The sequence below is a fragment of the Pristiophorus japonicus genome, chromosome 18 (genome assembly GCF_044704955.1).
Source record: "Pristiophorus japonicus isolate sPriJap1 chromosome 18, sPriJap1.hap1, whole genome shotgun sequence".
Lineage (NCBI taxonomy): Eukaryota > Metazoa > Chordata > Chondrichthyes > Pristiophoridae > Pristiophorus > Pristiophorus japonicus.
Window position 1 is genome coordinate 10,564,738 of NC_091994.1, and position 26,360 is coordinate 10,591,097.

The 26,360-nt window shown below is 46.8% G+C and overlaps 1 protein-coding gene and 1 long non-coding RNA gene across 4 annotated transcripts in view; one reads left to right on the forward strand and one right to left on the reverse strand.

The window, feature by feature from the left end:
* LOC139228545 (spindlin-1-like) overlaps nt 1-26,360 on the reverse strand; it is a 200,287-nt gene that overhangs the window by 103,091 nt on the left and 70,836 nt on the right. For all 3 annotated transcript variants that reach the window (XM_070859642.1, XM_070859641.1, XM_070859645.1), the window contains exons 3-4: nt 12,436-12,686; nt 2,563-2,796 (exon numbers count right to left, since the gene is read on the reverse strand). In XM_070859642.1, the coding sequence (XP_070715743.1) occupies nt 2,563-2,796; nt 12,436-12,686 (485 nt within the window). The remainder of the gene's footprint in view (nt 1-2,562; nt 2,797-12,435; nt 12,687-26,360) is intronic.
* LOC139228548 (uncharacterized) lies at nt 1,956-21,880 on the forward strand. The gene is made up of 3 exons (XR_011587580.1): nt 1,956-2,047; nt 2,179-2,334; nt 19,203-21,880. It is a non-coding gene; the product is annotated as an uncharacterized lncRNA (long non-coding RNA).

Below are 26,360 nucleotides of genomic sequence, written 5' to 3' on the forward strand. Positions count from 1 at the left end.
CCTATTTTCTATGTCCTCCTTTAAGACATTCCTTAAAACCTACCTCGATGACCAGTCATCTGCCTTAATGTTCCCTTTAGTGGCTCGGTGTCAAATTTTATTTGATAACCCTGCTGTGAAGCGCAGTGGGGCATTTTACTACGATAAAGAAGCTATAGAAATGCAGGTTGTTGTTGTATCACTACAACAAGACAGACATGTGCACGCAGCAGTGGCTCACTCAATAGCAATTGAGAGCTTTCCCTTCCCTAATCCGGGGGTGCCGTGGCCAATTGAGATTAGCTCATGCAACACAAGAGTGTGGATGTAGCCTGGGGCTTTCCTGGTCTCTGTGGTTCAGAGCCGTAGAACTCACCTCTGAACAATCCAGGGATCAACTTTAACGTACCTTCATGCTAAAACTATTTAAATTTATGGGCAATTTTTTTTTTTTTTAAATAGAGGAAGGAACTATTAACGTGAAGAATTCTCCTCAGGGTTCCAGCTCTGGACATGGTGACAAATCATTTGTTGAAGAAGCTCCCTCCTACCAGCTCTCCAGAACGACTTTATCATAGAAATTTACAGCACAGAAGGAGGCCATTTTGATCCATCGTGTCCGTGCCAGCCAACAAAGAGCTATCCAGCCTAATCCCACTTTCCAGTTCTTGTTCCGTAGCCCTGTAGGTTACAGCACTTCAAGTGCACATCCAAGTACCCTTTAAATGTGGTGAGGGATTTCTGCCTCTACCATCCTTTCAGGCAGAGAGTTCCAGACCCCCACCACCCTCTGGGTGAAGAAATTTCCCCTCAAACTCTCCAACTAATTACTTTAAATCTATGTCCCCTGGTTGTTGACCCCTCTGCCAAGGGAAATAGGTCTTCCCTATCCACTCTCTCTGGCCCCTCGTAATTGTATACATCTCAATCAGGTCTCCGCTCAGCCTCCTCTGTTCCAAAAAAAACCCACCCAGCCTATGCAATCTTTCCTCTTAAAGCCAAAATTCTCCAGTCTGGTGCTGTGGAAGGTAACGTCTCACTGCAGCACAGATGAGACCCGCTGGCTTCTTGCCGAGGCGCTGATCAGATCAACTGGAAAGCTGATATTCTCGATCAACTGTGTCCGGGCAAACGGTACTGCCTACGATACCGTTGCCGGCCGGGCGAATCTCCATTGCTGGATGCAACAGAGCCATGGCCATTTTGCCCAGCAGCAGGAGGGAACACGAACGGCTTCCTCCTGTGGCGCGGAATGGCACAAACCGAACACCGGTGAGGCGGACACCTCCACTTTTTTTTTTGGCGGCGAGACTTTCTGTCCCGCTTGCTGCCGCCAAAGTGGTGCACCCTACCCCACCCACCCGTGGGAGATCCTGTGCCACAGGAGGGAAGTCCGCCCAGCAGGTTGCGACAGCGCAGTCCGCAGTGTGCAAGGCCCAGTTCCTCGGGCTACAGGGGCTGGTACCATGCTTACAGTCGGCGTTCTTCTCCGGAACATGCCTATTAGGCCGTAGGGGTGACTGGCCGCAACCAGACCCATCTGCGGAAGACACAAAAAGCATTGGATTTTGGACCGTGCGTATACTGCAGGTGGTTTTTTTTTTTTTAAAACACCATAACTGTTTCTGAAGACAAGAGAATCATCAAATTTGTTTGTTTTACTGCAAGCATAGCAAACATCATGGACACAGGACATTATAACTTTAGCCCGGACAAAGACCTCACTGCGGGCTGTTGGGCATGCATCTAATAGGAGACTTTGCAGGTATCGTTTCATTCATCATTAAAACAGAAAAGAATTACTGCGTGACTTACCGGATTTGGGAGCAGATTCAAATGGTAAGATGCATCAGTCCTTCCAATGGCTCTTGACTCTTATAATGAGGCTTTTTTGATGAATCCGTGACTTCCCGCCACTTCATTTACGTTGAGCAAACTTCTCATTTGTAAAACGCTCATTGATTCTTTTCCAGCAGACTCCTCTGTCACTGGTCACTGGAAGCTTTAAGGTTCTTCCCCCGCTCCACCCCTCACAATGGTGCCTCGTTCCTTATGATAGCTTTCAACGGTAGGTAAAGCACTGTTGTACCTAAAAGGACATCTCTTTTTTTTTTTAAGGGGAGTACTCCTTTAACCACTTCAATCTCCGAGAAGTGTGGTCTGCCGTGTATTCTTTGACCTGTTGTTTTCTTCCAACAGTGTGACGTCAATTCGTCTTCACAAATCAATCACGTCAATTCTCATGAGAGAGCGTAAATCTGACCATACCAGCTAGTACGGAATTGGATGGCTGAGCCTACCACTGGTGGTAATTGAAGACTCCATGAAGCCAATGGTAACCACCACAAACTTAAGGTGAATCTTGATACTCCAAAAACAGGGTGTGGTTGAAACTAAAAGATTATCGACCCGAAACGCCAACTTGGTTTCTCTCTCCACAGATGCTGCCTTGCCTGACCTGCTGAACACATGCAGCATTTTTACTTGTGGTTGAAACTAAACTGGCGCGCGGGGTATACATTCACCTGGGTGTGAGTGCACCATTCTGATACAATGCCGCAACTAAACCACAGCGTTATGTACCTGAATCTGGCAGGATGCGGAGATCGCCCTCTTTGTAATCCTCCAGTAGTTGGTACATATAGAGAACAGGGTCCTTTTCATAGGTGATATAATACCAAGTAGTCATGACAGGCGCACGGGCCAATACCATCCCCCGCCATTCGTTCTTTGATCCGTCATCCTTTTCGAACATGTGTTCGACCGCTTTACCCACGATTAGCTCTGCCAGGTCACCATCCATTATTTTTGTTCGGCCTGTTGGAAAGCAGGGATCACAAATCAATCCATTCATAGAGTCGTAGCATAGCCCAGCACAGAAGGAGGCCGTTCAGCCCACCGAGTCTGCACCGGCTCCTTCTAAGAGCAATTCACTTAATCCCACTCCCCCTGCTCTTTCCCCATATCCCTTGAAGTATTTATCCAATTGCCCTTTGAAGGCTGCTACTGAATCGGTTTCCACCAGCTTACCAGGCATAACATTCCAGATCCTAACCACTCGTTGCGTAAAAAGGTTTTTCCCTCACGCTGCCTCTGGTTCTTTTGGCAATCACCCTAAATCTGTACCTTCTGGTTATCGACACTTCAGACATTGGGAGCAGTATGCAATAGTCACACAAATGACGAACAGTGTGGATTTTGCCAAGCAATTCTCATTGCGGAGGATGTTGGCTTTCTTGGGATACAGATCTACAGGGTGCCAGCAGCCCACAGGAGCCAGGCATTGAGTGGCCATGTGTAAGCCGTGACAGCGAGTGTCGCAAGGCGGCCATTTTTTGTGTGTGTGGGGCCTCACAACCAAGCCCAATCGTGTCCGAACTTGTTCTCCACACACTAATTTTCTGGGAAACCAACCTGATGCTTTTGAGCCCAATGGCGATTGACAGATGTATGCCGTTGCGAAAGGCAATTGTTGGCTATTCCTTTGTCTCAGTTTGTATTTCTAAGCAGACAATGGGATTAAGTATTGCTCATATCTGGACTGTTGAGTGGATTTCCACTTTGCGATGCCACTGGCAAGCAAGGACTAGCTGGGATACTCCATTAATAACCAACTTCAAATACAAACTTCACATAGCAGGAGCTTGGGCAAGTTAAGTATCATTACAGAAACCAGAAACATTGCTTTTGTGTTTTTTTTTAAAAAAACAAGGACAATAAGTGAAAGTTCTGTAATCTAATAAAATCTGTTGTAATTTGCTCCCGATTCAGTTTGTACCCTGAGCTAAATGGTCTGATAAGGGAGACTAGAACTAGGGGGCATAATCTTAGAACAAGGGGCCGCCCATTTAAAACTGAGATGAGGAGGAATTTCTTCCCTCAGAGGGTTGTCAATCTGTGGAATTCGCTGCCTCAGAGAGCTGTGGAAGCTGAGACATTGTCTTAAATTTAAGACAGAGATAGACAGTTTCTTAACCGATAAGGGAATAAGGGGTTATGGGGGGCGGGCAGGGAAGTGGACCCGAGTCCATGATCGGATCAGCCATGATCGTATTAAATGGCGGAGCAGGCTCGAGAGGCCATATGACCTATTCCTGCTCCTATTTCTTATGTCTGCCACATGTTATCTGTCCATCTAGTATAGGGACCCAGAGGATAAGAAGCATCTCATACTTCAGTTAGCAATGCAATGGATTTATTGTGCACCCCAGGCATGCTAACTCCTAGATGCTTTGCCCATAAGCACACTGGAGACATAGGCTGGCCTATGGAAACTGTCCTCTATGTTAAGTACAGGATAAGGTTTCTGAAGAATTCCCAAATCATAAAGGGGATCCCACCCTAGTAGTGTGTCAACATTTGCAGGAATGTCCCCTCTCACCCCACCGTAAAGGAAAGTTTGGAAAATCACTGATTTCTATTAGGATCGCGTTGTCAACAGGGTCTTTAAATCGGTTTCATCATCGGCAGTCGCTCGAAATTGAGGAAGACTTGCTTCCACTCTTTAAAAGGTGAGTTCTCAGGTGACTGAACAGTCCAATATGGGAATTATAGTCTCTGTCACAGGTGGGACAGACAGTGGTTGAGGGAAAGGGTGGGTGGGGAGTCTGGTTTGCCGCACGCTCCTTCCGCTGTCTGCACTTGCTTTCTGCATGCTCTCAGCGATGAGACTAGAGGTGCTCAGCGTCCTCCCGGATGCTCTTCCTCCACTTAGGGTGGTCTTTGGCCAGGGACTCCGAGGTGTTGGTGGGGATGTTACACTTTATCAAGGCGGCTTTGAGGTGTCCTTGAAATGTTTCCTCTGCCCACCTAAGGATCGCTTGCCGTGTAGGAGTTCCGAGTAGTGTGTTGTTTTGGGAGTCTCGTATTGAGCATGCGGACAATGTGGCCCGCACAACGGAGCTGGTCGAGTGTGGTCAGTGCTTCGATGCTGGGGATGTTGGCCTGATTGAGAACACTGATGGTGCGTCTATCCTCCCAGGTGATTTGCAGGACCTTGCAGAGACAACGTTGGTGGTATTTCTCCAGCGATTTGAGGTGTCTACTATATATGGTCCACGTCTCTGAGCCATACAGGAGGGCTGGTATCACTACAGTCCTGTAGACCATGTGTGACGGGGTCAGGTTGGTGGAGGACCTTTGTCTTATGGATATAAGGCCCATGCTTTCGTACGCCTCAGTGAAGATGTTGACGATGGCTTGGAGCTCAGCCTCTGAATGTGTGCAGACGCAAGCGTTGTCCGTGTACTGTAGTTCGATGACAGAGGATGGGACGGTCTTGGATCAGGCCTGGAGGCGACGAAGGTTGAACAGTTCCCACTGGTTCGATAGTTTAGTTGCAGTCCAGGTTGTCGAGCGTGAGATGGAACATTGCAGCAAGGAAGATCGAGAAGAGGGTTGGCGCGATGACGCAGTGATGCATGACCCCGGTCCAGACCAAAGATTGGGTCTGTGGTGGATCCGTTGGTCAGGATCATGGCTTGCATGTCATCTTGGAGCAGGCGGAAGATGGCGCCAAACTTTTAGGGGCAGCCGAAACGGAGGAGGACGCTCCATAGTCCCTCACATTTAACAATGTCCAAGGCCTTTGTAGGTCGAAGGCAGCCATGTACAAGGGTTGGTGCTGTTCACTGCATTTCTCTTGCAGACACACACACACACACACTTGCTTTACGGCTCAATGGATAAATGCAGCAGTGATACTGAGCCACACAGACCAGAAAGATTTCATGTTCTCACTGGTCTGTGGCAAGTTAGCTACTCTTAGCCAGGATAGCGGTGACGGCACTGCTTGCATTGGCTTTAATCAGGGTCCAGTTCTGACTGTCGCTCAGTGACCCCCTGCTGGAAGGTGCATGTTGAATGAAGGCAGGAACGGGCGAGTCAATGGCATGGACCAGTTGGGCAGAATGGTCTGGTTCTGTGCTCTAGACTCCGGGTCACTTGATATGCCCACCCCTCCACTTACACTGTCTAGGCTCACATGCCCATCCGAGAGGGACTGCTGGTAGAAACATAGAAAATAGGTGCAGGAGTAGACCATTCGGCCCTTCGAGCCTGCACCGCCATTCAATGAGTTCATGGCTGAACATGCAACTTCAGTACCCCATTCCTGCTTTCTTACCATACCCCTTGATCCCCCGAGTAGTAAGGACTACGTCTAACTCCTTTTTGAATATATTTAGTGAATTGACCTCAACAACTTCCTGTGGTAGAGAATTCCACAGGTGCACCACTCTCTGGGTGAAGAAGTTTCTCCTCATCTCAGTCCTAAATGGCTTGCCCCTTATCCTTCGACTGTGACCCCTGGTTCTGGACTTCCCCAACATTGGGAACATTCTTCCTGCATCGAACCTGTCTAACCCCGTCAGAATTTTAAACGTTTCTATGAGATCCCCTCTCATTCTTCTGAACTCCAGTGAATACAAGCCCAGTTGATCCAGTCTTTCTTGATATATCAGTCTGGTGAACCTTCGCTGCACTCCCTCAATAGCAAGAATGTCCCTCAAGTTAGGAGACCAAAACTGTACACAATACTCCAGGTGTGGCCTCACCAAGACCCTGTACAACTGTAGTAACACCTCCCTGCCCCTGTATTCAAATCCCCTCACTAAAAAGGCCAACATGCCATTTGCTTTCTTAACCGCCTGCTGTACCTGCATGCCAACCTTCAATGACTGATGTACCATGACACCCAGGTCTCGTTGCACCTCCCCTTTTCCTAATCTGTCACCATTCAGATAATAGTCTGTCTCTCTGTTTTTACCACCAAAGTGGATAACCTCACATTTATCCACATTATACTTCATCTGCCATGCATTTGCCCACTCACCTAACCTATCCAAGTCACTCTGCAGCCTCATAGCATCCTCCTCGCAGCTCACACTGCCACCCAACTTAGTGTCATCTGCAAATTTGGAGATACTACATTTAATCCCCTCGTCTAAATCATTAATGTACAATGTAAACAGCTGGGGCCCCAGCACAGAACCTTGCGGTACCCCACTAGTCACTGCCTGCCATTCTGAAAAGTCCCCATTTACTCCTACTCTTTGCTTCCTGTCTGACAACCAGTTCTCAATCCACATCAGCACACTACCCCCAATTCCATGTGCTTTAACTTTGCACATTAATCTCTTGTGTGGGACCTTGTCAAAAGCCTTCTGAAAGTCCAAATACACCACATCAACTGGTTCTCCCTTGTCCACTTTACTGGAAACATCCTCAAAAAATTCCAGAAGATTTGTCAAGCATGATTTTCCCTTTCACAAATCCATGCTGACTTGGACCTATCATGTCACCTCTTTCCAAATGCGCTGCTATGACATCCTTAATAATTGATTCCATCATTTTACCCACTACCGATGTCAGGCTGACCGGTCTATAATTCCCTGTTTTCTCTCTCCCTCCTTTTTTAAAAAGTGGGGTTACATTGGCTACCCTCCACTCCATAGGAACTGATCCAGAGTCTATGGAATGTTGGAAAATGACTGTCAATGCATCCACTATTTCCAAGGCCACCTCCTTAAGTACTCTGGGATGCAGACCATCAGGCCCTGGGGATTTATCGGCCTTCAATCCCATCAATTTCCCCAACACAATTTCCCGACTAATAAGGATTTCCCTCAGTTCCTTCTTACTAGACCCTCTGACCCCTTTTATATCCGGAAGGTTATTTGTGTCCTCCTTAGTGAATACCGAACCAAAGTACTTGTTCAATTGGTCTGCCATTTCTTTGTTCCCCGTTATGACTTCCCCTGATTCTGACTGCAGGAGACCTACGTTTGTCTTTACTAACCTTTTTCTCTTTACATATCTATAGAAGCTTTTGCAGTCCATTTTAATGTTCCCTGCAAGCTTCCTCTCGTACTCTATTTTCCCTGCCCTAATCAAACCCTTTGTCCTCCTTTGCCGAGTTCTAAATTTCTCCCAGTCCCCGGGTTCGCTGCTATTTCTAGCCAATTTGTATGCCACTTCCTTGGCTTTAATACTATCCCTGATTTCTCTTGATAGCCACGGTTGAGCCACCATCCCTTTTTTATTTTTAAGCCAGACAGGGATGTACAATTGTTGTAGTTCATCCATGCAGTCTCTAAATGTCTGCCATTGCCCATCCCCTGTCAACCCCTTAAGTATCATTCGCCAATCTATCCTAGCCAATTCACGCCTCATACCTTCAAAGTTACCCTTCTTTAAGTTCTGGACCTTGGTCTCTGAATTAACTGTTTCATTCTCCATCCTAATGTAGAATTCCACTATATTATGGTCACTCTTCCCCAAGGGGCCTCGCACAACGAGATTGCTAATTAATTCCCTCTCATTACACAACACCCAGTCTAAGATGGCCTCCCCCCTAGTTGGTTCCTCGACATATTAGTCTAGAAAACCATTCCTTATGCACTCCAGGAAATCCTCCTCCACCGTATTGCTTCCAGTTTGGTTAGCCCAATCTATATGCATATTAAAGTCACCCATGATAACTGCTGCACCTTTATTGCATGCACCCCTAATTTCCTGTTTGATGCCCTCCCCAACATCACTACTACTGTTTGGAGGTCTGTACACAACTCCCACTAGCATTTTCTGCCCCTTGGTATTCCGTAGCTCCACCCATACCGATTCCACATCATCCAAGCTAATGTCTTTCCTCACAATTGCATTAATTTCCTCTTTAACCAGCAACGCCACCCCGCCTCTTTTTCCTTTCTGTCTATCCTTCCTGAATGTTGAATACCCCTGGATGTTGAGTTCCCAGCCTTGGTCACCCTGGAGCCATGTCACCATGATGCCAACCACATCGTATCCGTTAACTGCTATCTGCACAGTTAATTCGTCCACCTTATTCCGAATACTCCTCGCATTGAGACACAGAGCTTTCAGGCTTGTCTTTTTAAACACACTTAGACCCTTTAGAATGTTGCTGCAATGTGGCCCTTTTTGTTTTTTGCCTTGGGTTTCTCTGCCCTCCACTTTTACTCATTTTCTTTATGTCTTTTGCTTGTGTCTCCATTTTGTTTCCCTCTGTCTCCCTGCATTGATTCCCAACTCATCCCCAACAGCACTAGCAAACACTCCTCCTAGGACATTGGTTCCAGTCCTGCCGAGGTGCAGACCGTCTGGTTTGTACTGGTCCCACCTCCCCCAGAACCGGTTCCAATGCCCCAGGAATTTGAATCCCTCCCTGCTGCACCACTGCTCAAGCCACGTATTCATCTGAACTATCCTGCGATTCCTACTCTGACTAGCACATGGCACTGGTAACAATCCCGAGATTATTACTTTTGAGGTCCTACTTTTAAAATTTAGCTCCTAGCTCCTTAAATTCGTCTCGTAGGACCTCATCCTGTTTTTTACCGATATCGTTGGTACCAATGTGCACCACAACAACTGGCTGCTCACCCTCCCTTTTCAGAATGTCCTGCACCCGCTCCGAGACATCCTTGACCCTTGCAGCAGGGAGGCAACATACCATCCTGGAGTCTCGGTTGCGGCCGCAGAAACGCCTATCTATTCCCCTTGCAATCGAATCCCCTGTCACTATAGCTCTCCCACTCTTTTTCCTGCCCTCCTGTGCAGCAGAGCCAGCCACGGTGTCATGAACTTGGCTGCTGCTGCTCCCCCCTGATGAGTCATCCCCCTCAACAGTACTCAAAGCGGTGAATCTGTTTTGCAGGGCGATGACCGCAGTGGATCCCTGCACTACTCTTCCTGTTGGTCTTCCATTCCCTATCCGGCTGTGGACCCTTTACTAAACGTGCTATTCACGGCATTCTCAGCCCATCACACTCCAACAAGGGCCATGGCCCTCAGAAAGGAGGGAAGGGGCAGAAAAGTGGTGAAAACTGTAAGGAAGAAAGAAAACACAAAAAAAATGTTGATGACTCAACACTCCATCACCACAGATAGCTTTGCCAAATCATAGTACAACAGCATAATACTGCAGAGGCTGGAATCCAAATATAATTGGTGGAAGCACTCAACAGACCAGGCTTCATCCATGGAGAGATAAACAGAGTTAACATTTCAGGGGGGTCTCAGGTCTGGGAAGGGTCTCGGGTCCGAAATGCGAACTCTTTTTCTCTTTCCACGGATACTGCCTGGCCTGCTGAGTGTTTCCATCATTTTCTGTTTTTGTTTCTGCTAAACCATACTTGGTAATGTCCCTAAAACTACTTTTACGAACATAGGAACAGGAGTAGATCATTCAGCCCCTCGAGCCTGCTCTGCCATTCAATGAGATCACGGCTGATCTGCGACCTAACTCTAGAAGCCTGCCATTGGCCCATATCCCTTAATATCGTTGGATAGCAGAAAGCGATCAATCTCAGTTTTAAAATGAACAATTGAGCTGGGTATCAATTGCTGTTTGCGGGAGAGAGTTCCAAACTTCTACCGCCCTTTGTGTGTAGAACTGTTTACTCATTTCACTCCTGAAAAGGTCTGGCTCTAATGTTTAGACTATGCCCCCGAGTCTTAGACTCCCCAACCAGCAGCAATAGTTTCTCTCTCTCTACCCTATCTGTCCCCCTTAATATCCTGAAAACTTCGATCAAATCACCCCTTAACTTTGTAAATTCTAAGGAATATATCCCTAGTTTGTGTAATCTCTCCTCGTGACTTAACCCTTGAAGTCCGCGTATCATTCTGACTCCAAGAACTTGAGCACATAAAAATCTAGGCTGACACTCCAGTGCAGTGCTGAGGGAGTGCCGCACTGTCAGAGGTGCCGTCTTTCGGATGAGACATTAAACCGAGGTTTTGTCTGCTCTCTCAGGTGGACATAAGAGATCCCCATGGCACTATTTCGAAGAAGAGCAGGGGAGTTATCCCTAGTGGCCTGGGCCAATATTTATCCCTCAAATCAACATAACAAAAACAGATTATCTGGTCATTATCACATGGCTGTTTGTGGGAGCTTGCTGTGCGAAAGTTGGCTGCCGCGTTTCCCACATTACAACAGTGACTACACTCAAAAAGTACTTCATTGGCTGTAAAGCGCTTTGAGACGTCCGGTGGTCGTGAAAGGCGCTATATAAATCTTTCTTTAGTTATCTTGAGACTGTAATGACTCACATAAAGCTATATAATTACTAAAAAGCACAATGGAAGATACCAGCAGGTAGTTCAATTGTATTCGACACAGATTGGGACATAGCTATTGTATAAAATGTCAACTATGACTCACCAGACTGGGATTCTTCATTTCCCCACCCCTCTCCAGGGGTCACAGTAAGACCCAGCATCAGATACACGCACCAGATCTCAAGTTAAATCAACTGCCCGAGCATACAGACGGCAGTTGTAAATTTCAGTTAAAAATACCACACAAATGCAAATCTTTATACAAAAGCAGTGAAGACTTGAAGGAGGTTTCAATCTGACAGTAGTTGCTAACGGTCATCTTTTATATTTATATAAGAACATAGCGCAAGAATTAGGAGCAGGAGTAGGCCATTCAGCTCTTTGAGCCTGTTCTGCCAATCAATGAGATCATGGCTGATCATCTACCTCAACTCCTTCCCACACTATTCCCTGGTTCCCTTAACATCCAAATATCTATCGATCTCTGTCTTGAATCGACTCAATGACTGAGCCTCCACAGCCCTCTGGGGGTAGAGAACTCCAAAGATTCACCACCCTCGGAGTGAAGAAATTTTTGCCTCATCTCCATCGTAAATGGCCGACCCTTTAGTCTGAGACTGTGATCCCTGGTTCTAGTCTCCTGAGCCATGGGATCTACCTGGTCAAGCCCAATATTGCAAATTCACTACGGATAAGAACCCAGAGTACAAGTGGAACGGAGATCACCAGACTCCTGGTGTATTTCGAAAGCGGTATCAGGGACTCTTCGACAAGCGAGATAGTTGATGGAAATCTGCGCAAATTCAGTTTGTATTTGGAGTAAAGCCCTCCCTAAACCTCTCCACCCCTCTTTCCTCCTTTAAGATGCCCCTTAAAACCTACCTCTTTGACTGTGCTTTTGGTCACCAATCCTAATACAGGTACCTCTTCATGTGGTTCATGCTCCTGTGAAGCACCTTGGGATGTTTTACTACGTTAAAGGCGCTATATAAACACACATTATTGTTGTTGATTGGTTTCATTCAGAGTGAAAATAACTCCATGTAGCTGGTAATTGCATTTGCCAAATATTTTTTGCAACCACAGGCACATTGAAAGAAATGTTCCTCCCTTGGGGTAGCAAGTTTTACTGTAGTTATAAATTTTGTTGGATAATACTCCCGTGAAGCGCCTGGAGACATTTTACTCCGTTAAAGGCGCTGTATAAATGCATGTTTCTGTTGTTCTAGGTCGACGACAGGATGATTTAATTTAACTTCACAAATCTCTTGCACACATATGGGTGCCATAAGCTTTGAACCAGTAGCTGCTGCGTTATCTAGACACACACAAACAAATACAAACAAAACTATAGACGTACACTGAATTACCTACCACTTTTATCAGGCAGTATTTCAAGCCCCGAGACCCTCTCATCTTTGAAAAGTTCGATCCCGTACACACAGTCAAATTCGTCGTATTTCACCAAGAAGAGCGAGGGGTTAACTGGCAGCTGGTCCAGCACTGTGCCCTTCCATTCGGTAACCACTCCCGTCTTCTCCCTCCATCCGTGCTGCACTTTACTCCCAACAATACTGCGCTGCTTACAGGCCACTGGCTCGCTCGAATCTGCTTTGGTGCGTTTCCTTGGGAGTTAAAACAGGACGAGAAAAAAAAAAAAAATAGTTTGGACTGGTTCGGTTTGGTCACACCTTCACTGGTTGTAGGCCAAGTGCATTTGAACAGTTCAACCAACGCTATTTAAAACACCTTTACTGTATTGACGTCAGATACACAAGATCTCAAGTATTAAAGGACCCAACTTCTATAGAGCTGGCAGCATTGCCAACCCAAACGTTTTTGTGAATCTTACAATCTACACAGAAGTTACAGCACAGAAACGGGCCGTTTGGCCAGTGTTTATGCCCCCGACGAGCCTCCTCCCACCATACTTCTTCTCACTATCTACAAATCCTTCAGTTCCTTTCTCCGTCATGCACTTTACTTAGCTTCCCCTTAAATGCATCTATGCTATTCGTCTCAACCACTACTTGTAGCAGCGAGTTCCGCATTCTCTGCACTCTCGGGGTAAAGAAGTTTCTCCTGAATTCCTTACTGGATTTATTAGTGATCGTGTTATATTAATGGTCCCTGGTTTTGGACACCCCCCACAAGTTGAAACATCTTCTGGCCTTCATAGCGAGAGGATTTGAGTATAGGAACAGAGAGGTCTTACTGCAGTTGTACAGGGCCTTGGTGAGGCCCCACCTGGAGTATTGTGTACAGTTTTGGTCTCCTAATCTGAGGAGGGACATTCTTGCTATTGAGGGAGTGCAGCGAAGGTTCACCAGACTGATTCCCGGGATGACAGGACTGACAGAAGAAAGACTGGATCAACCAGGCTTATATTCAATGGAATTTAGAAGAATGAGAGGGGATCTCATAGAAACATATAAAATTCTGACGGAATTGGACAGGTTAGATGCAGGAAGAATGTTCCCGATGTTGGGGAAGTCCAGAACCAGGGGTCACAATCTAAGGATAAGGGGTAAGCCATTTAGGACCGAGATGAGGAGAAACTTCTTCACTCAGAATTGTGAGCATGTGGAATTCTCTACTACAGAAAGTTGTTGAGGCCAGTTCGTTAGATATATTCAAAAGGGAGTTAGATGTGGCCCTTAGGGCTAAATGGATCAAGGGGTATGGCAAGAAGGCAGGAGTGGGGTACTGAAGTTGCATGATCTTATTGAATGGTGGTGCAGGCTCGAAGGGCCGAATGGCCTGCTCCTACACCTTTTTTCTATGTTTCTATGTTACATCTAGACAATTGAACCCCTTTTATAATTTTAAAGATCTCTATTAGGTCACTTTTCAGTCTTCTGTTTTTTTTTAAATAAAGAGTTCAGTCTTTGCTGATAGCTATACTCTTTCAGGTCTGCTATCATCCTTCAAAATCTCATTTTGCTCTTTCTCTAGTGCTTCTATATCCTTTTTGTAATATGGAGGCCAGAACTCTGCACAGTAATCGATGTGTGGTCTAACCAATGTTCTATATACATTTAACATAACTTTTCTGCTTTTGAATTATATTCCTCTGGAAGTGAGAACCAGCACTTTATTTGGCTTTGTTAAAAATGAAGGACTACTTCGTTGGCTGCAAAGTGCTTTGGGATATCGTGAGGTCGTGCCATTCGCTCTACAAATTTATAGAGCGAATGGAACGACCTCAGGATATCCCAAAGCACTTTACAGCCAACAAAGTAGTCTCGACTCGGAGTCAGAATATTGTGGGTTCAAGTGCCAGTCCAGAGACTTGAGCACATAAATCTAGGCTGACACTCCAGTGTGGTACTGAGGGAGTGGCGCACTGTCGGAGGTGAGACGTTAAACCGAGGCCCCGTCTGCTCTCTCAGGCGGATGTAAAAGATCCCGTGGAACTATTTCAAAGAAGAGCAGGGGAGTTATCCCCGGTGTCTTGGCCAATATTTATCCCTCAATCAACATAACAAAAATAGATTATCTGGTCATTACCGCATTGCGGTTTGTGGGAGCTTGCTGTGCGCGCATGTTGGCTGCTGCGTTTCCCACATTACAACAGTGACGACACTCCAAAAGTACTTCGTTGGCTGTAAAGCGTTTCGAGACATCCAGCAGCCGTGAAAGGCGCTATATAAATGCAAGTCTTTCTTTTAGTTCAAAAGTCGCAAAACTGGAGGCCCTGGGATCAGACTGATTACTTGATTACAGAGTGCTGTGAGAGTTAGGGAACAAGCTTAAAGGGAAGCCACATTTTAAAACATTGAGAAGCACTGCAGAAAGGGTCAGTGGGCCATTTGACACCAAGTGGTGGTCAGGCACGGTTTTGTAGAGCCCGACAATTCCAGTATCCGATTTCGGACTTACTGCTGCAGTTGCTGGCCATCGCAGCACTGTCAATATTCGGAACCAGAGGGGATAAAGTGGGTCCTCCCCACAAACCAAGACGCTAACGTATTCTTCAAACCAAAAGTTAATTACAAGGCAGCTTGCTTTATTTTGCTTTGAAAAAAAAAATAGAAAAAAATAGGGCACTGCAACCACAGGAAAAAAAAAAGAAAATTTTGAGTTCACTCAATTCATTTCTGGACAGAAGCCAGCAAGCAGCCAACACCACAGCCAATAAAAACTAGGCCGACCGTCTTTGGAACTGACTTTTGTTAGTACTTAGCAACTGTATCCATGGCAGCAGAGTTGCCAGGGCTTAGTCACCAGACGCAATACCAACGGATGTTACCATGGGACTCCCATCTCCAAATTGCTATTTAACTTTATTCCACATTGTGTGAAGTTGTCCTTTGCTTCAAGGTATCGCAGTGTCAGCTGTGGCTCAGTGGGTTAGCATGCTCGCCTCGGAGTCAGAAGGTTGTGGGTTCAGACTGACTGAGTCTTACCTGTTTTGAGAGTGAGCTCTGTGCACCACTCTATACCCACCTTTTGCACCAAGGTTAATCATGGTGTGCAATACAAAGCCCCAGAATGTAAACATGCAGGGTCAGCTCCGACACTCCGGAGAGGTGGCCTTTGAGCTCAGTGGGCTCATGCACATCCACGTTTTTCACCGCTCCACCACTGACGATTGTGCCTTCGGCTGTCTCGGCCCTGAGCTCTGGAATTCCCTCCCCAAACCTCTCCGCCTCCCTCTCTCGCTTCCTTTAAGACGCTCCTTAAAACCGACCTCTTTGACCAATCTTTTGGTCATCTGTCCTACTTCAGCTGTGGTTCAGTGGGTAGCACACTCAGTCAGAAAGTTGTGGGTTCAAGTCCCATTCCAGATACTTGAGCACATAAATCGAGGCTGACACTCCAGTGCGGTGCTGAGGGGGTGCTGCACTGTCAGAGGTGCCGTCTTTCGGATGAGACATTAAGCCGAGGCCCCGCCTGCCCTCTCAGCCGCACGTAAATGATCCCACAGCATTATTTCGAAGAAGAGCAGGGGGGAGTTATCCCTGGTGTCCTGTTTTCAATATTTATCCTTCCATCAACATAACAAAAACAGATTATCTGGTCACTATCACATTGCTGTTTGTGGGAGCTTGCTGTGCGCAAATTGGCTACCGCGTTTCCCACATTACAACAGTGATTGCACTCCATAAAAGTACTTCATTGTTTTTAAAGCGCTGAGAGACATCCGGTGGTCATGAAAGGTGCTATATAAATGCAAGTCTTTCTCTTATGTGGTTGGGAAAATGTTGGGAGTCCATTATTAAAGAAACAGTAGCAGGATATTTGAATAAACAAAATTCGGTCAGGCAGAGTTAGCATGGATTTATGAAGGGGAAGTCATGTTTGACAAATTTGCTGGAGTTCTTTGAGGGATGTAACGAACATGGTGGATGTGGTGTATTTGGACTTCCAGAAGGCATTTGACAAGGTGCCACATAAAAGGTTACTGCACAAGATAAAGTTCACTGCACAAGATAAAAGTTCACGGGGTTGGGGGTAATATATTAACATGGATAGAGGATTGGCTAATTAACAGAGAGTCGGGATAAATGGTTCATTTTCTGGTTGGCTTGGCAACTAGTAACTAGTGGGGTGCCGCAGGGATCAGTGCTGGGACCTCAACTATTTATATTCTATATTAACGACTTGGAGAAGGGACTGAGTGTAACGTAGCCAAGTTTGCTGACGATACAAAGATGGGAGGAAAAGCAATGTGTGAGGAGGACACAAAAAATCTGCAAAAGGACACAGACAGGTTAAATGAGTGGGCAAAAATTTGGCAGATGGAGTATAATGTTGAAAAGTGTGAGGTCATGCACTTTGGCAGAAAAAAATCAAAGAGCAAGTTATTATTTAAATGGAGAAAGATTGCAAAGTGCTGCAGTACAGTGGGACCTGGGGGTATTTGTGCAAGAATCTTGGCCTTTATTGCAAAGGGGATGGAGTATAAAAGCAGGGAAGTGTTGCTACAGCTATACAGGGTATTGGTGAGGCCACCCCTGGAATAGTGCGTGCAGTTTTGGTTTCCATATTTGCGAAAGGATATTCTTGCTTTGGAGGCAGTTTAGAGAAGGTTCACTAGGTTGATTCCGGAGATGAGGGGGTTGACTTATGAGGAAAGGTTGAGTAGGTTGGGCCTCTCAGTGAATTCAGAAGAATGAGAGGTGATCTTAACGAAACGTATAAGATTATGAGGGGGCTTGACAAGGTGGATGCAGAGAGGATGTTTCCACTGGTGGGGGAGACTAGAACTAGAGAGCATGATCTTAGAATAAGGGGTCGCCCATTTAAAACAGAGATGAGGAGGGATTTCTTCTCTGAGGGTTGTAAATCTGTGGAATTTGCTGCCTCAGAGCTGTGGAAGCTGGGACACTGAATAAATTTAAGACCGAAATAGACAGTTTCTTGAGTGATAAGGGGATAAGGGGTTATGGGGAGCGGGCAGGGAAGTGGAGCTGAGTCCATGATCAGATCAGCCATGATCTTATTGAATGGTGGAGCAGGCTCGAGGGGCCGTGTGGTCTACTCCTGTTCCTATTTTTTATGTTCTTATGTGGCTCGGTGTCAAATTTTGTTTGATGATCACTGCCATGGGACGTTTTACAATGTTAAGGGCTCTGTTGTTGTTGTTGTTGATGGCAGGTTTATTGAGCCACACTTCTGCACGATGGAGGACTGTTGAAGAGGCAGTCAGTTGCCCTTCAATGCCAAACCGTATGCAGGTACATTCAAAACTGATAAGCCCTGCTTCCCAAATTGAAGCAGGGCATCTCTGCATTAAACCAGCACTGTTAAAAAAACCCAGCAAGCCTCAAAACTCGGGCTGCAGATTCCGAGCATTACGAAGCCGGACCACAAACCCACCCACGAGCCTGGGGCTTCATTTTCATCTCGCAGTCCCAGCTTGACTAGGGCCCCCCCCCCCCCCGAGTCTGAAATTAAATGCAGGGAGGAGGATAATCAGCAGGATGGAAATGTAAACGCAACTCGTACAGCGGCCCCAGACCAGCTGCTCCGGCCAGCACAACAGCTGCAGTGTTTAGAGAGAGCGAAATGAACAGGAGTTGGAAATTTGGAATGCCTCGGCAGTTAAAGCCATGGATGCTTCTGTCCTCTGCTCTTCCATTGCCATTACTAACGTGGTTTACAACCAAACACCGGTTAAAAGATGACAAATGGCGATGGGCCGGGGGGAAGGGAAAGAAGTGAGGCGAGTTATAAATAATAACGGGGTCAGGCAGCATCTGTGGAGAGAAACAGAGTTCACGTTTCTGGTTGATGGACCCTTTGTGAGACCCGCTGAGATTGCCAGCATTTTCGGTTTTTATTTCAGATTCCAGCATCCACAGCATTTTGCTTTTGTATTAGTATTCCATTCGCGTCGGTCTGGTGAACCTTCGTTGCACTCCCTCCGAGGCAAGTATATCCTTCCTTCGGCACAGCCCCGACCTGCGAGGAGCACCAGAGGCAGGTCAGGGTGAAGGAGCGGCAAGAGCAATGTGATCGGGGCCCAGGAGAGGCGTGTGTTTGGTGCCCAGAAGAGGCGAGGGCCCAGGGGCAGCACGGGCCCAGCCCACACTGCGATATGTGTGCGCACTAGGTCCGTGCAGCAGAGCAGGTCTCCAGTCGTCTTGGTTAATCCTTGCCACTGGACCAAGACCTAGCTCGGTCGAGCCCGTGTGGCGGCTGGTGTGCAACGGCCACCCCACGTTAAAAAAATCCACGCACAGGCATCTTCCACCCTTCAACATGTAGCTCACAACCTGGTATATTAGGTCCTTCACTGAAACACCGGAAACTCATCCTTTTTTGGCATGGAAGCAAGTCATCCTCGCTTTGAGGGACTGCCTATGATAATGATCCAGACTAACCTTTTTCTAACTTCTGCCATTACCATCTCAAGTCAGCCCATCATCCCCTTTGTCTCTCAAATCTCTCCTGCCTTCCACCCTATCACAGACCTTCCCTTTTGTTCTTTCCTCCCCTCCCCCACTCAGTGCTCCTTAAGAATCTGTTCATTTTCAAACTTTTTCCCAGTTCTGACGAAGGATCATTGACCCAAAACGTTAACTCTGTTTCTCCCTCCACAGAAGCTGCCTGACCCACTGAGCACTTCCAGCGTTTTCTGTTTTTATTTCAGCTTCCGGCAGACGCAATATTTTGCTTTTGTATTGTTGCAGGGGAGTTACAAAGTCTGATGCTGTCCTCAACCAACTCTCGTGGGCAAATTCTTTCCGGCAGGGCTTACTGGGAGACTTCTTCGGAGCTCCTCCCACACTGGTGACCTCTGCTGCCGAGAAGAACCAGGAACCAGGAACACCTACACGGCAAACGAGCCAAAGGTGGGCAGAAGAAACATTGCAGGGACACCCTCAAAGCCTCCCTGATAAAGTGCAACATTCCCCACTGGTCAAAGACTGCCCCAAGTGGAGGAAGTGCATCCGGGAGGGCGCTGAACACCTCGGGTCTCATCGCCGGGAGCATGCAGAAATCAAGCGCAGGCAGCAGAAAGTGTGTGTGGCAAACCAGTCTCACCCTTCCTTATCCTCAACGACTATCTGTGACAGGGACCGTGGTTCTCGTAGTGGATTGTTCAGCCACCTCAGGACTCATGTTTAGAGTGGAAGCAAGTCTTCCTCGATTCCGAGGGACTGCCTATGATGATGATGAGAAGGACAAGGGCAGCAGGCGCATGGGAACACCATCACCTCCAAGTTCCCCTCCCAGTCACACACCATCCTACCTTGGAAATATATTGTCTGTTCCTTCATCGTCGCTGGGTCAAAATCCTGAAATTCCCTCCCTCACAGCACTGTGGGAGCACTTTCACCACACGGACTGTAGCGGTTCAAAGCAGCGGCTCGCCACCACCTTCATCAAGGGCAATTAGGGATGGGCAATAAATGCTGGCCTTGCCACTGACATGAACGGTGTAAAAAAAAAAAAAAAATCAAAGCAGGAAACCCGAATGGGATTTTCCTTCGGGGACACGATATAACGTCCCGCACGTCACCTGCCTAAAACCTGCCAATGAAGCAGAACCCAAGGATTAAACCTGGAACTTCCGGGTTTACCTGGGCTGTGTGCTGCAGCACCACCGTACCAGGCAACCACGACTAGCGTTACTGTCCCTGGGTTACCGGCAACGTTCCTTCGAAGCTGTGGGGCCACCCGTCGTTCCCGCTCAGCCCAGGATCGTTTTTTTCCAATGTGAAGCTTTGCGCTGCATGGGCCACAAAGGGACCGCACCACCCAAATTTAAAATTAAGGGGGACACGGGTTACAGGTACCCATGGAATTATACTGCTGCATTATTTATTCTTAGTCCTGGCCAATATTTATGCCTCAACCAACATAACAAAAAAAAAAGATTATCTGGTCATTATCACATTGCTGTGTGTGGGAACTTGCTGTGCGCAAATTTGACTGCCGCGTTTCCCACATTAAAACAGTGACTACACTTCCAAAAGTACTTCATTGGCTGTAAAGTGCTTTGAGACGTCTGGTGGTCCTTGAAGTGCATCCGGGAGGGCGCTGAACACAGAGTCTCATCGCCGAGAGCATGCAGAAATCAAGCGCTGGCAGCGGAAGGAGCGTGCGGCAAACCAGTCCCACCCACCCCTTCCCTCAACGTCTATCTGCCCCACCTGTGACAGGGACTGTGGTTCTCGTATTGGACTGTTCAGCCACCTAAGGACTCACTTTTAGGGTGGAAGCAAAGCTTCATCGATTCCGAGGGACCGCCTACGATGACGACGATTTCTTTCTTATTCAATTATCAATTTTTTAACCTGATTCCACCCCGTGAAGCGCAATACAAATTTAAGTTGTTGTTGTTGCATTATGCCACCGAATTCAGGACAAGTAAAAGGGACCTAATTTGGGAGCGATGGGAGTTGTTGGGACAAGAGGATTGAGCACAAATTTTCGGCTGGCAAACATTGAGGTAGTCAAACAGGGTGACTCGGCAGGCAGCTGGAGCTGCCGGGGTTGAACGTAGATTTTGCTGCTTGAATTCTCCCCATCGGAGTCTTGTGAAATGACTGAAGCAACAGAGCGAAATGCCCAGAATGTGATTTGGGCGGGGCAGGGAAGAATTGAACTGGCAGACTGGCCGAGGGCAAGTTCCCAGTTCAGTGAACAGAGAAACAAAGCCACACACTATCAACTTCAGTAACCACACCCCCAACCCCCTCCCCCCACCAACCATTACAGTTCCCATTCTCTGATGCCCCTACTTACCGTATATACTCGCGTATCCTACTATCTCACGTATCATGCGACCCCTAAATTTTCGTCCCCTGAACATGATTTTATCATATATCTCGTGTATCTTGCGAGTCACTTTTTTGAGATACCAGATGCCACTAGGCTAGGCTTTCAAACAAGTTTAACAAGTACCCTAACACATAACAACGATCGAATACAGACCTTAACAACCGAATCATGAAACGAAAAAGGATGGATGAACGATAATGGCTGCAAGATTTGGCTGAAGAGAGTTTGGGAATCAAGAGCAGGTGGTTTACGACGCCAAAAAAGATTACTTGTGTGGGATATGTTTAGGTCACATCGAGTGGATTCTGTTGTGAAAGCTGTTGGCGAATCGAACACCGATATAGCAATCATTCCAGCTGGCTTGACCAGCGTCGTTCAGCCACTTGACGTATCCATTAATAAGCCATTTAAAGACAATATAAGAAAGAAATGGAATGACTGGATGATGGAAGGAGAGAAATCATTGACGAAGGGAGGGAATATGAAGGCTCCGGATTTGCCTCTACTGTGTTTGTGGGTAAAAGAAGCATGGGCTGAGATAGATGGAGATTTGATTGTTAAAGCATTTAAAAAAATAAATATACCGGTAATAGTTTCATTAAGAATCGTTTCTGTTTTCCTTTGGTAGTTAGCCTCTCAGCTGATTTGGAAAGCATAAACATTACGTGTGTATCAGCAAGTAAAACAGCAGTTTTATCAAAATCATCTTTATTTGATATACATATGTACTATTTGACTTACCGTGAATGGATACGGTCTGCTTAACAGCCCAACCTTGGCCAGCACTTCACACCCGCAAATTTTGTATCTCGCGTATCATGCTACCCCCCAAATTTAGGTTACAATTTAGGTCTTCAAAAGTCGCATGATACGCGAGTATGTACGGTATATCTGTTCCTTTTGCAGCTAATTCCCTTCCCGGGTAAGGTTGTTAGCTGACTGTTTTTAACTAAATCAGTGATTTTTTCAGTGCGCAGTGCAGAGAGGTCGAGCATAAAGCAGAGAGCCAGAAGCAAAATAATGCGAATGCTGGACATCTGAAATAAAAAGAACCTTGTCCCAGTGGGTAGCACTCGTGCCTTTGAGTCAGAAGGCTGTGGGTGCAAGTCCCACTCTAGAGATTTGAGCAGATAATCCAGGCCAACACTCTCAGTGCAGTACTGAGGGAGTCATCAGCATCATCATAGGCAGTCCCTCAGAATCGAGGAAGACTTGCTTCCACTCTCAAAGTGAGTTCCTTAGGTGGCTGAACAGTCCAATACGAGAACCACAGTCCCTGTCACAGGTGGGACAGACAGTAGTTGAAGGAAAGGGTGGGTGGGACTGGTTTGCCGCACGCTCCTTCCGCTTGGTTCCTGCATGCTCTCGGCGATGAGACTCGAGGTGCTCAGCGCCTTCCCGGATGCACTTCCTCCACTTAGGGCGGTCTTTGGCCGGGGACTCCCAGGTGTCAGTGGGGATGTTGGACTTTATCAGGGAGGCTTTGAGGGTGTCCCTGTAACGTTTCCTCTGCCCACCTTTGGCTCACTTGCTGTGAAGGAGTTCAGAGTAGAGCGCTTGCTTTGGGAGTCTCATGTCTGGCATGCGAACAATGTGGCCTGCCCAGTGGAGCTGATCAAGTGTGGTCAGTGCTTCAGTGCTGGGGATGTTGGCCTGGTCGGGACACTAATGTTGGTGCATCTGTCCTTCCAGGGAATTTGTAGGATCTTGGAGACATCGTTGGTGGTATTTCTCCAGCGACTTGAGGTGGCTACTGTACATGGTCCATGTCTCTGAGCCATACAGGAGGGCAGATATTACTACAGCCCTGTAGACCATGAGCTTGGTGGCAGATTAGGGCCTGGTCTTTAAACACTCTTTACCTCAGGCGGCCGAAGGCTGCACTGGAAGCAGTGTTGAATCTCGTCATCAATGTCTGCTCTTGTACATGGACCTTACACTAAACATCCATAAGACAAAGGTCCTCCATCAGCCTGTCCTCGCTGCACAACAGTCAGGGGTGCCGTGCCGTCTTTTGGATGAGGCGTTAAACCGAGGCCCCATCTGCCCCCTCAGGTGAACGTAAACGATCCCATGGAACTATTTGAAGAACAGCAGGGGAGTTCTCCCCGGTGTCCTGGTCAATATTTATCCCTCAACCAGCATCATTAAAGCTGATTATCTGCTCATTTTCTCATTGCTGTTTGTGGGAGCTTGCTGTGCGCAAATTGGCTGCCGCGTTTCCCACATAACAACAGTGACTACACTTCAAAATACTTCATTGGCTGTAAAACGCTTTGGGAGGTTGCAAAAGGCACTATATAAATGCACATCTTTTTTTTTTTAAAAGATACCAGATGTCTAATTTTTTAAACTCGAGATCCAATTTCTCACTTGTGTTACTTATTAAAGAGTTGTATTTATATAACACTTATATTGCAGCAAGCTCTCCAAGCATTGCACATACAATGAATCACTGTGAAGTTAAGGGATTGATTATGTCGACAACTGTCACAGCCATTTTGCACAGAGCAAAATCTTTCATCAAAACTGGAAGATGTTAAAGACGAGCTGTTAAGCATTAAAAACAGAAAATGCTGGAAACACTCAGCGGGTCAGGCAGCATCTGTGGAGAGAGAAACAGAGTTAATGTTTCAGGTCGATGACCTTTCGTCAGAACTGGAAAACGTTGGGAGATGTAACGGGCTTTAAGCAAGTGCAGAGGCAGATAGGGAGGAAAGAACAAAAGGGAAGGTCTGTGACAGGGTGGAGGGCAGGAGAGATTAAATGACAAAAGGGCTGATGGTGCGAGGCAAATGGGGATGGTAGTGGGACAAGTGATGAAACAAAAGATGGCTCTGGAGAAGTTGTAAATGACAACTGAATCATTACGAACAGCTGCTGTACAAAAAAAAATGGGAGCAGTGATTATGGTCTGAATTTGTTGAACTCGATGTCGAGTCCAGAAGGCTGTAAAGTGCCTAATCGAAAGATGAGCTGCTGTCCTCGAGCTTCATTGGAACAGTGTAGGAGGCCGAGGAGAGAGGTGTGTCAGAGTGTCAGTGGGGCAGAGACCTCTCGGTCCTCGGCTTTTATGCAGAGCTAGGGAAAAGGGCGGATCAGGAAAGAATGGGGAAAGGATCGGGTGGAAGGCAGAAGTGATTAAACGACAACAGCGATGGGACACAGGGCCAATAGTGGGACAAATAAAGACAGTCCAGATTGGTTTCCCTGTCCCCTTTCCCCAGGGCCTGGACTTGCTCACAAGCGTCAACATTTTCCATTTCTGATGAAAGAACCTGAAACGTTAACTCGGTTTCTCTCTCTCTCTCTCTCTCTCTCTCTCTCTCTCTCTGACCTTGCAGGATGTTTCCAGCATTATCTGGTCATTATCACAAAGCTGTTTGTGGGGGCTGCCACGTTTCCTACATTGCATCAGTGACTACACTCCAAAAGTACTTCGTTGGCGGTAAAGCGCTTTGTGACGTCCGGTGGTGGTGAAAGGTGCTATATAAATCCAAGTCTTTCTTTTTTTTTTTCTCCTCTCTTTATTTCAGGATAAGCAAGTAGAGAGGCAGGAACAATGGTGCTGGAGGGGAGGAAAGAACAAAAAGGGAAGGACTGTGATAGGGTGGAAGACAGGAGTAATGTGTTTTAATGTAAAAGCAAAACAAGAGAGAGCTGAGAAAATGAATGGCCGCTTGAGATGGCTGCATCTCCAATCGTGCTCCTCACACAAAAGATCAGGACACCTTGCATGGTGGATGGAATGACCCTGAGCAGGCAGTGGATGAACTTGGGTGGGGGAGGGGGGGGGAGAAAGAGAGAAGAGCTGGGGTTACCAAAAGAACAGTCGAAAATGGAGGGCTTTGAGGTGGCTTTTGACAGCAGGGATGGGGATAGCAAGGCAAGGTAGTTTTGGGAGAGTGGCTGCCCTCCAATAGCAGCGTAGAGGAACAAGCAGTAATCCCGAATCAGAAGATGCACTCAGGAATGTGTGGCAGGAGCTTGCTTCGATAGGCGGGACTGCTGGCAACAAAGCCCGTGTTCCATTCTGCAGGTTTCCGAACCTTTCAGCCGATGCAAAAAGTATTACAGCAACAACGTTTTATTACCTCAAATCGAAAATGTGCCAAAGTCCTTCACATGCAATTCATTACTTTGAAGGACGTTGACTTTTGTAGGCAAACGCAGCGGCCAATTTGAGCACCAGTATAGCAGGAGAATCTCTTCAAAGTGTCAAGGCACGTTTCGATCCTCAGTAGGAAGACGGCACTTTGGACAATGCAACGGTCCCTCAGCACTGCCTTGAGCTGGTAGCCCAGATAATGCCCTCAAGTCTGAGAGACAGATAGCTGCAAGTTCAAGCTGCTCTCTGAGGCAACAAGTGCTGCCAAAAGACTTGCATTTATATAGCGCCTTTCATGACCACTGGACGTCCCAAAGTGCCAATGAATTACTTTTTGAAGTGCAGTCACTTTTGTAATGTGGGAAACACGGCAGCCAGTTTTCCGCACAGCAAGCTCCCACAAACAGCAATGTGATAATGACCAGATAATCTGCTTCAGTGATGTTGATTAACGTTGATAGCAAGCTGATTAAAGTTAATATAATGTCTTGAGCTTGAAATCCCTCTTTAATAGCCGGCTTTCTTTATAGGTGTTGATGTGAGTACGTTGGATGAATTAGGTCCCTTGGCCTGGGTTTCTTGCATGGGAATAGTAGAAGCCACTCAGATTCTGTTTGGGCATTCACTTGCCATAATTCTTCATCTTAAAAGCTTTCTCTGAGTCAGAAGGTTGTGTGGGTTCAAGTCCCAGTCCAGAGACTTGAGCACATAAAATCTAGGTCAACACTCCCAGGGCAGTGCTGAGGGAGTGCTGCACTGTCAGAGGTGCCGTCTTTCGGATGAGACGTTAAACCGAGGCCCCATCTGCTCTCTCAGGTGGACGGAAAAGATCCCACGGAACTATTCGAAGAAGTGTAGGCGAGTTCTCCTGGGGCCAATACTTATCTCTCAATCAACAAAGCAAAAACAGATTATCTGGTCATTATCACATTGCTGTTAGTGGGAGCTGCTG